The sequence below is a fragment of the Rattus rattus genome, chromosome 7, assembly GCF_011064425.1.
Source record: "Rattus rattus isolate New Zealand chromosome 7, Rrattus_CSIRO_v1, whole genome shotgun sequence".
NCBI classification, from domain to species: domain Eukaryota; kingdom Metazoa; phylum Chordata; class Mammalia; order Rodentia; family Muridae; genus Rattus; species Rattus rattus.
In genome coordinates, this window is record NC_046160.1 from 130,236,172 (window position 1) to 130,247,022 (window position 10,851).

Consider the following 10,851-nt stretch of genomic DNA (forward strand, 5'->3'; position numbering starts at 1 on the left):
GGTGGCCAACCCTGAGCTCAACTGGACAGGGCTACAGTGTTATGCTCACTCAGAAAACAAGTGCAGCAAGCATATGCAAGGCAGATTTGGTATATTACCCGGTTCCCAGACGTAACCATCTGAGTACGTGCATTCCAGAGCTGCCAGGGCACCTAGGAATCACGGTCTCTTTCCTGACTCCAGAGACAGAGCAGCCCAGACAGCACCCCAGCATTCTAGATAGACATACTCGGTCACTGCCCCTGGGAACTTCTCCAGACTGAATGGGACACATTAATACTGCCTCTGCTCTGTGCTCACCATGACATCAAGGGGCCTTGAATGATGTGTCAGCATCTGGGGTACATTAGGCTATTCCCAGCATTTGGGTACATTAGGCTATTCCCAGCATTTGGGTACCAGCATTTGGGGTACCTCAGGCTCTCCCCAGCATTTGAGGGATACTAGGCTATTCCCTGCATCTGGAGTACATTAGGCCATCCCCAACATTTGGGGTACATCAGGCTGTCCCCACTGTGGAGACATATCTCACTGAGTTTTTATCTCCATGATGAAACAACTAAAAGAACTGAAAAGATTTATTTTGAATCACAGTTTCACAGATGTTAGTCCATGGCCAGGCTGGCTCCATTATTATAGATCTATGGTGAGACAGAAGCTTCATGGTGGAAGGCATTCCTTCAGGAACGAAGGGAGGCAGGACAGAGACGGGGATAAGGTACACTTCAAGACACATTCTCAGTGCGACATTTCCTCCAACCAGGTCTCAGGTAAAAGCCTTATTACCCATGAACTCACTGATGGATTAACCCACTGGAGTTATGCCATTGTCTTAGTTAGGGTTTTACTGCAGTGAACAGACACCATGACCAAGGCAACTCCTATAAGGACAACATTGAATTGGGGCTGACTTACAGGTTCAGAGGTTCAGTCCATCATCATCAAGTCGGGAGCTTGGCAGCATCCCGGCAGACATGGTACAGGAGGACCTGAGAGTTCTACATCTTCATCAGAAGGCAGACAGAAGACTGCCTTCCAGGCAGCTAGGACTAGGGTGAAAAGTCCATGCCCTCAGTGACACGACTACTCCAACAGGGCCACACCTCTCCATAGTGCCACTCCCTGGCCTGAGCATACACAAACTACCACCACCATCATATTCTATTACCCCTCCATCATGACATCTGGAGGGCTGGAGAGATGGCTCAGAGGTTAAGAGCACTGACTGCTCTCCCAGAGGTCCTGAGTTCAATTCCCAGCAACCACATGGTGGCTCACAACCATCTGTAATGACATCTGGAAACCAAGCCTTCAATACTTCATACTCATACAGAAAGGGAGTCAAACCCAGGTGGAACCCCGTGGCACTTATACAGACTGCACTAGAAAGTTGGGATTCTGGGAAGAAAAAGTCCATTTCTTAACATGAACAACAGCCTTCCTAACCGTGGGTTGCTGAATTTAAGCCATGCAGTAGGGGACAAACATATGTCTCCATACAGAGATATCGTCCATTCCGTACAGTTCGAGAACAGGGGAAAGCACTAGGAGGAAGAAGCAGAGTAGTCAATAGTCACTTCTACCAGGTGTTTGTCACAGGGCTTGCCCAGTACACTACTTGACACTTGTTCTGTGTAGAATTGTGCCCACCTCTTCACGTTGAAGGCCTAACTCCCAACACCTCAGAATGTAATTGTATCTGGATACAGTTTTTTGTTTGGTGTTTTGAGACTGGGTCTCTCGATCTAGCTAGCTTAGGCTGGCCTCCAACTCACAGAGATCAGCCTGCTTCTGCTTTCTGAGTGCTGGGATTAAAGGCATGAGCCTACACACAGGGCTCATGGATATAGTCTTAAAGAGTTCAAATAGGGTCCTTAGCGCAGACCTTAATTCAAAGTACCGGGTGTTATTATGAGATGAGAACACAGACACCAATCCAGTAAGCACACAGAAGTTTCCACCTACAGATTCAGGAAGACAGAGGCTTGTAGAAAACCCAAAACTTTGATCTGAGACTTCCAGTCTCCAAAACTCTCTGGAGAATTAACGGCTGCTTTGTGCACACTCCGGGTTTCCTGTACTCCAAGATGAGCACAAAATTCAATGCATCTGAATAACTAACTCTGACATTCCGATTGTGTAAAATATAAGGACTGAGAAAGCCCTGGGCATCACTGTTTGCCTGTTCAACAAGTTACAAGATCCACACATAGTTTTTAAATCCAGCGGATCCACAGGTGACGCCATAAACCCTCAGGCTCACAGCCCAAGATCAAGCCTCAGGGACACAAGAGTAATTCGCGGGGGAAGATGGGTAGCCGGATCCACTAGGACGAGGAGCCCGGATAAAGCGCGCCACCCTACTGTTTGGTACCGGTAACTCGGTAACATCGCCTATCACCGTTGCTTAGCAACAACAGAGACGTCTGGCTTTTCGCGCGCTGAAACCCGCCCTCGATCTCGCGCTGGTTTATTCAGAGCCCTTTAGCACACGAGTCCCGCCCCCAATGTAGTTTCCCGCTAACCCCGCGCCCCACCCCAGAGCCCCGCCTCTTAGTTTTTGGCCTATCCTGAGCTGCGGCATGCACTAGCCCCGCCCTAACACCCCTCTCGGCCTATCCCATGCCACGCCTTGCGTAGACCCCACCCGGCTGCGCCAGCGCCCTTGGCCTTTTCCCGCGCCCCTGCATTCCACTCACTGCCTCCCTCAGCCTATCCCTCGCGGCTAACTGCATAAGTCCCTCCCCCACCCTCTCGACGGCCTATCCCATGCAGCGACCCGCTTGAGGCGAGCCCCCAGCCTTTCTCCGGCCTATCGGGCGCCGCGCCCTGGTCCGCTCAGGCCTCAGCAGCGGTCCGAGTGAGTTGTGACGTGTTCGGCGCGCTGTGCGCTGCTGTGGTCTGTGTCTGGTACCCGCTATCATGCCCAAGCGGAGCTGCCCGTTCACGGATGCTGCCCCGCTTCAACTCAAAGTCCACGTGAGCCCGAGAGAGCTGAGCCACGGTGTGTTCGCCGAGCGCTACTCGCGCGAGGTCTTCGGTGAGTGTGAACTTCCGTGGGTACAGCGGGTTATGCCGCACGGGGCAGCGGGAGACCCCAAGCGCGTCGCGAGCCCAGGGTGAAGGCTGCTTCAGGCCGCTCCCGGAGAAAGCCGAGTCGAAGCCGAGTCCTGCCGAGCGGAGTAGCCTGGCGCGGGACAAGCAGAGGGACTGGGCCGGAGTGGGCGTGAAGGCGTACGCTGTCCTGGGCCCTCTTAAGTTGACTTCCCAGCGGATGGATGTTGTTGAGCATCGCTTCGCGGTGCGCAGAGTTTACAGTTATACAGTTTTGAGTGGTGCCGCTGTGCCTTTGGAATGTGCGGAAAAAACAAACTCCCTACTCAGCCCCAGTATTTGCCTTTTCCCTTACTGTACGCTGGGAATGCAAACTCAAATGCTGAGACTCAGGGATGTAAAGTGTAAGGATGCAAAGTGTAAGGACTGAGTTGCAAAGAGTGTGTCCCCCAAAATGTAGACATGGCCCAGCGTCCTGGCTTTTTTTTTTTTTATAAATGCCAGCACTCAGAAGGCAAAGGCCGGAGGATTTCTTGAGTTTGAGACCAGTGTGGGCTGTATAGTGAGATGTCTTAAAACAGCAACCACACGATGCAAACACGGCCCAGAAAATGCCTCAGCCGGTTAAAGTGCATTCTATGCAAGCCTGAACCTGAGTCAGGTCCCAAGAACATGTAGTAGGAGAGAATCGATTCCTGAAAGTTGTCTTCTGACCACACTCATAATAACTAAATAGCCAAGTGGATTTAATTTTTAAAAGAATGTAAGCATGCAGTTGAAAAGACGACCTAAGTATTCATTGGAACCTAACAGCCCAGCTCTACCGTTTTGTGGACTTATGTCCTGGAGCACTTGTCAGGGCCAGTCAGAGCCAGGCAGGTCAGGAAGGGGTGCTGGGCTATCGGGTGTTATGTAGTACACACGGTTTACCAAGCCCGGGCCCACACTCTGGACTCTGGTGGACCAGGAGTCCTTGAGGAGAAAGATTGCTCTCACTGTAGAACTCTTCCCTTGTTTTTCAGACAGACTTTCACAGCGAGTCTTAGCCTGGCCTTGAACTTAAATAATCCTATCTTAAAGTAGGAGGCAAGTGAGCTGGAAAGCCACTCTGAATGTTTGCTTGCTTCCAGTGTCACAGAGAGGTCCCTGGGTCTGCTAGGTCTCGCCTGGCTGTAAGTGGGAGTGAGCATTTCTGGAACTTGCAACAGTGTTTCCCTTTAGGGCTCCCTGGGCCTGAAGCCTAAGCGGGGAGCCATTGTTACGGGTGTGAGCAGCCGCTTACCCAGGATGGTGGGTTGGGAGGCCTTTGTCAGGGGTTGGTTGTCCTTCTCTCCTTTAGTAAAGCTGTTCACTGGCTTGGCAGTGGTCGTGGGTGCTGTTGTAAGCCGGTGTCTGTTTTCTGCCTCCTTGGGGCACTTGCTTTTGAGAATGAGTGCTCTCTGGCACCAAGACAAGCTTACAGGAGGAGAGCACAAACCCAGTGAAGTGAAATTAGCCGAGGCTGCTGACAGTAGGTTAATGGAAGGAGTACCAGAGTTGGTGGTGGGCTTGGTAGAATCTGCCACCTGCTGTGGGAGGTGACAATGGAGCCCAAGGACCAAGGAAAGGGGACATCTTCAGCTTGGAGGCAGGGAGGCCCTGGCAAGGCCTCAGTTAGGGAACAGGCAAAGGGGACTCCTTTGGTGCCTTGTAGGGTCGTAGGATGGCTGTGTGAGGGCTTTGCAGTTGGGAGAGTTATCTTAAGGAAGGATCTTCTTCCCCAGAAAGAACCAAGCAGCTCCTTTTCCAAGGGGCCCAGGCCTATAAAGATCACATCTGGAGTGAAGGTTGTTCCATCAACCACCTGCCGGAGCCACTCAAGCCTGGTCTGGTGGGAGCCCCTCAAGCTGCAAGGGGACAGATGTTGATTGGACCTGATGGCCGACTGACACGGTGCCAAGCTCAGGCCTCGGAAGCTGGTAAGTGGCTGCCAGTGAAATTGCTTGCTATTACACCTAGGGAAGATGGCAGCAAATGTTCTGTCAGGAGCTTTGACTACCTGGGCAAGCAGGATCTGCTTAGAGCAGTGGTTCTCCGCCTGTGGGTCACAGCCTCTTTGACAAACCTGTCTCCAAAAATGTTCACGTTCCCATTCATGACAGTAGCAAAGTTATAGTTATGAAGTAGCAATGAAAATATGGCTTGGGGTTCGACAACATGAGGAACTGTATATATTAAAGGGTTGCAGCTTTGGGAAGGTGGAGAACCGCTGACTTAGAGCCTGGTAAGTTGAGAAAGGTTGCTGCCCCCCACCCCCACCCCCGTCCCCAGACATCTAGAGTGGAAGTCACCAGCTTCTAACTGTTGTGTCAGAAGCTCTCCTGGTGTCCCATGTGCAGTAGGAATGTGCTAGTCCATTCTGTTGGGGGGTGGTTCTCATGTGACTTGGGAGAAGCAGGACTCTGTGCAGCCCTGAAGCTTGTTGGGCCCCAAAGCAGCCCAGAAACCTCTTGGCTGACTAGTGGAACAGTAAAGCCCATCTTGAGGCCCAGACAGATACCGAGTTCTGATGGAGTACTCACCCCGCGATACTAGCAACAGGCAGGCAATCTGTCCTGGAGTCTTGTCACCAGTCCTGGGAACAAGTCATTGTGAGCCTTTACCCTAGTGCTCCGGGTGGGTGATAGGTTGTCAGAAGGACTCGGTTTCAGGGGAAGGAGGGTGCCCTCTTGTTCTTTCAGTATCCTTCCAGTGCTGACAGCCTGTGTTTTCTCCTCACAGGCCTTCCCAGGGCAGCACCCATTGCTTGTTCATCCTGCGTGAGATCTGTGGATGGAAAGGCGGTCTGCAGCCAGTGTGAGCGGGCCCTGTGTGGGCAGTGTGTGTACACCTGCTGGGGCTGTGGTGCCTTGGCCTGTGTGCTGTGTGGCCTGGCAGAGTGAGTCCTTTGATCTCTAGGGGTGCAGAGATCATGGTCCCTCTTCTGTGAGGGCATAGGTGCTGGGTGGGTAGTCTCAAGACTCAGTGATCCTTTTGAAAGAAGTCCATGTTTCCCAAGTGTCTTTGGCCTGCTTAAAGCAGCTGCCTGGCTTAAACAGCCTTGTTGTCTGATCTTCTGAGTCCTTATAGTATTAGGGTTCCAACAGTCCACACTGTTGTTTAGCTTCAGTTTCTATCCAGTGTGCTTATGTGAGGATTGCCTCACACATGGGTACATGGATGTTCAGGTCATGCCTGCCCTTGTTGTTTTCTGGTTAGCAGTGATCTCTTAGGCAGTATGGAATAGATGCTGCTCACCCACTCGCTGCAGCCAGCTGAGTCAGCTACTTAGAAGTGCTTGGCGAGTGGGTGGACAGTGTAGAGCCCTGTCCCTTTGTTCCACACTGGAAGGACACAGTCTGCCAGATCAGTATGGGATCAATACAGTGGATCCGGACAAGCTCAGCCCCAACATTTTCTAAAGCATGGGTCAGATGGGAAACCACACTTCATATGGCAAATCCTTGCCACCGGGGTACTCTTGAGGGTTTGGGGAGATCAGGAGTGCATGCAGGGTACTCTGGGGAGACGTCTTAGGAACCTGTAGGGCTGGTTCATGCTCAAGCTGGGAAGGAGAGTTTCTCAGGCTGTCTCCCAGCTTCTGGTGACTGCTTGCTGTAGGTCCTCAGGTTTGTGTCGGTGGCCATCTTATCGCTGTGTCTTTTTGTCACTTCTGTGTGTCTCTTATGATATCTCACCTATCTGGTAAACCACAAAGGACTGGAGCCAAGATGTCAGACCCACAGAATGTTTCTATGCTAGACCTGCCATAGACAATGGTGTCCCCAAACTGTCCCTGAAATGACAGTCACCTGAGTCTGTTTTCAGACAAGTTCACATTCTGTGGTGTGATGGGATGAGGGCTTCAGTGAGTAGGGATGAAATCAGCTGCTTAGGAATCTCCTCTCTCCTGTCAACTGTTGTAGCTATGCCGATGACGACGACGGTGAAAAGACGCTTTGCACCAGCTGCGCCATGTTTGAAGCCTGAAGTGGCCATGGACAGCACAAGATGTTCATACTAAAGAGAGAGAAGGTGGCTTTTTATATGTTATATTTTATACCCCAGGAACAAGTGAATAAACCTCTTTATATTTATATTTGCACAAGGACTCGCTTCTGTCTGTTAACTGTTCTTAGGGCGGCAGAGATGGCTGCAGGGCAAGCTCTTGCAGCAGCGTAGTGAGCCCCTGCTTATTACCCACATCGGACTGGTAAGCCAGGCCCAGGGAGGTCCTTCCCGTCCTCCCTCAGCTGTAAGAGGAAGCAGCTGAACTCCAAATCAAGCTGCAGAATGGTCACCCGTGTGCTAGGCCACCTCGTGCACCGAGTTGCCACTGTCACGTGGCCAGCCATCAGTACCTACACTGCTAGGTTCCAGGTGATTTGATGAGCCCTGGCCCTCCAGAAGGTTTGGCCGGGTGGAGTGTTGTGTTGATTCTAGGGGTGTGACAATCCTCACCATATCTTCAGAGGTAGTTTATGCGGGGCTTTGGAGGGAGTTCCCAGGAGGTAAGGTGGCCTGGAAGATAGTGGTGGGCCAGTCACTGCAGCCACCTGGGTCTTCTGAGTGGTTTGCTGTAGGTATCTGGATAAACAGTGCAGAGGTCTCCTCGTCCTGCCCTCTAAGAACAGCTATGGCTGTTGCTTCCCATACACATCAGTGAGGTGCTGTCCTAGATGAGGTTGGTTCAGGTTTCCCGATAGGACCAGACAGTTGTCTCAGAGGCCCTTTGTGAGCAGGAGGCTTTGGGGGGCTGCAGGTGGGTTTACCAAAGCAAACCCTAATCGTACACCACACCCATACTTCCTTGGCTTCTGGTGCTGTTTTATCCTGGCTTAGCTGTCTGCTAGGCCCTTTGGGCTCTCCCTACTCTGTCCTGTAGCCTACTACACTGTTGTTTGTACTACAAGCTTCTGCTGTAGCTAGCCCACCTCTGTCACCAGTTGGGATCATTGCACAGCCCCCACCACCTTCATACTGTCCAAATAAAACTCCAGACTCTCTTGCTTCCTGTCCTTCTGGGGTTCACTTAAATCGGCTCACTCTCTTGGCTGGAGGCCCTTCCTCTGGGTGTTTGCATGGTTCCTTTATGTCTTTCTGGGTTAGGCTCAGAAGCATCCTAGTGCCTTAGTGCACAGCCCTGTTGCTTTTCTAATTCCACCATATAGATTATGGATGTCTGTGATTCCTCCCAGCTGCCATGTAGGTTCCTGAGAGCTTCGACTTGGCTTCAAATGGTATCTTACATGTCATTGACTTGTAGTAATCCAGCCATGAGATAGCAGGGACTCAAAAACTGTTTGGGGAGTGTGTTTGACTGTGCATGGAGTTAGCGTGGGGTGCATGCATGAGTTTGCATGTGTGGAGCCAGCAGTCGGCTTTTTGTTTTGGTTTCATTTGGTTTGTGGGTGATTTGGCTTTCGAAGCAAGGCCTCTTCATTTGGCCTGGAACTCACTGATTAGGTTAGGCTGTCTGGACAGCAAGCCTCAGGGCCCCACCTGTGTCAGACTCCCCAGCATGAGGAGTATAAACAAATGCCACCACTGTGCTTTTTAAAATATATATTGTGGGGGCCAAACTTGGGTCATGTTTACATGGTAAGCATTTTGCCAACAGATGCTCTGTCCCCTATCCAACTATAAAAAAGAACAAAGTACCTAGACATTGGATAGCATCCAGTGTCTGATGATTACCCCAGAGGGAGTAGGTGAACCCAGGTGTCAGCTCCTAGCTGTGGGAGGAGACTGAGAGCTTGTGATAAGGATTGAGAAGATTTGGGGGATTAGAGCTACAGTGGCCAGAGATTGCACACAGATGGTCAGTGGGATCCGAGCATCCTTGAAGGTGCTAATCATATTGTTGAGAGCAATGAAGAGAACAAGAAACTCCACATTCCCAACAAATAATGAATATGGGCGGGACCCTCACTACAGTCTTCATACTCCATAGGTAGGCCTCTCCTCTCCTAGTGCAGACTGCCTGGGTGAAAGCCATGCCTGACAAAGCCATTGTCGCCATTACTGCTGTGTAGCAGTTTTCCATCTTGGAGAGCTCTTTAAGACACAGGGTGTTGGGGGTGGGGCATGGTAAAACACTCCTGGAGGGAAGCTCCCTAAGCTCAGCAAGTAAACTTAAGGGCTTCAGGAAGTCACCAAAACTGATCAGATTCACTAGGGCTTTCCCTCCCAAGCATTTTCAGATCAGCTAAGCTGCCTCAGAGGCTCAGAACACTCTCTAGCCTATTCAGCTGTCTGTAGTTTGTTTTGGGGTATGCGTTTGTGAGCTGTCATCCATGCCTTGGTGATGCAGCTGTCTTTGGGGACGTTTCTGTTCCTGTAAACAACCCCTCACCTATATTCTTGTATGCCACCTCTGTAAAACTCACTGGTTCTCCAGGTTGGACTTAGTGGTATCTGTACTCTGCTGTCATTGGTCCCCTAGCTGGGGTGAATAGGTGTTTGCTCGCATCTCCCCAGAATAGTGCCACACTACAAGCACTTAACCATATCCCAGAACACAACTCAAAAGATCTTGTTTCAATTCAGTCCCCATTAAGATAAAGGAAAGTAAACTTCCCTTTTTCCTCTCGTAGCCTTAGTAGATCATTTCCCTAAATGGAAACTATAGCCATTAAGTGGCCATACCTCATTCCCACTGGTCCCCACCCTGGCAAACACCATTCTTTCTGCCTCACGAATTAGACGACGAATTAGACAAATTAGCTACCTCATTTAAGCTTACCAGACCCTACCATGGCTACAGGGTCTATCCCCTCATCTGCTCTGGTGGTTCAGGCTAGGCCAGGCCTGCCTCTGGGGAGAGGGTACCACTCCCCAGGAACACTCCCTAGATGCCTGGCTCCAGCGAACAATGATTATGTTGGGCAGCTTACATGAGTAACAGTGGGCTCAGGAAGCCACCACCAAGAGCTTTGCCCACCCCTGTGATGGGGGCACAACTTCAGGACCCCTTCCCCTGCGCTAGAGACATCCCTGAGGGGTCTCATGGAAAGAGCAGCCTGTAGCCTCCATCTGCCCAGCTCTGGGTTTATCTGTGTTCCTAAGTTTCAGCCATGTTAGATAAAATTTAGCTCTAAGTCTGAGGGTCGCAGAAAGCACTGTTGTGCTTATTTTCTTCCTCCCTACCGCTCTCCCTCCTCCCTCCCTGACTGGGTCTTGCTACACTACACAGACATGACTGGCCTTGAACTCAGGTGTTAGGACTAAAGGTGCAAACCACTATCCAGATCTGGTGTTTTTGTCTACAAATCTTACTTCAAGTACAGTAGGCAGTGCTGTGTACGGCTCCAGAAGGGCTGTGGTCACCCAGAGACAAACTGGCTGTTCTAGAAGTGGCTATGTTTATCTTCCAGAGGTCCCTCACCCGCATCCCAGCAAGGCCACCAGCCAGTCCATACCTTCAGGGAGACTGGCACATAGCATGTAGACGAGCATGTAGACTGGCGCGTAGCTGGAGGCCTCTAAATGTTTTGCTGAGCGGTGGCCGATGCTTGCTGCAATTCCACCAGTAGCCACCTGGTGTCACCAGCAACACACCCACTGTATCTTGGTGGCTTGGACTCAGGATTGTTGATGCTCTAGAGTGACCTTGGCTCCTGTCACCTCCATCCAAACCCAGAACAGTCCCCAGTTCTGTTCAGGCCCAGATGTGCTATGTGACCTCAACCAGAGCCTCCTGAGCCCCTTTTGAGGTGAATCCCTAGCCGGTTATCATCTGTCCTGGTATCAGGGTCTGGCTCAGTGCTCTCTCTGCCA

General features: G+C 51.1%; 1 protein-coding gene across 1 annotated transcript; it reads left to right on the plus strand.

Moving 5' to 3' along the window:
- The first annotated feature begins 2,810 nt into the window (after positions 1-2,810).
- Siva1 (SIVA1 apoptosis inducing factor) lies at positions 2,811-7,168 on the plus strand. The gene is made up of 4 exons (XM_032908538.1): positions 2,811-3,040; positions 4,818-5,012; positions 5,815-5,971; positions 6,999-7,168. Exons 1-4 carry the CDS (start codon positions 2,923-2,925, stop codon positions 7,060-7,062), a joined length of 534 nt encoding a protein of 177 aa, XP_032764429.1. The 5' UTR covers positions 2,811-2,922; the 3' UTR covers positions 7,063-7,168.
- Positions 7,169-10,851: the final 3,683 nt, after the last annotated feature.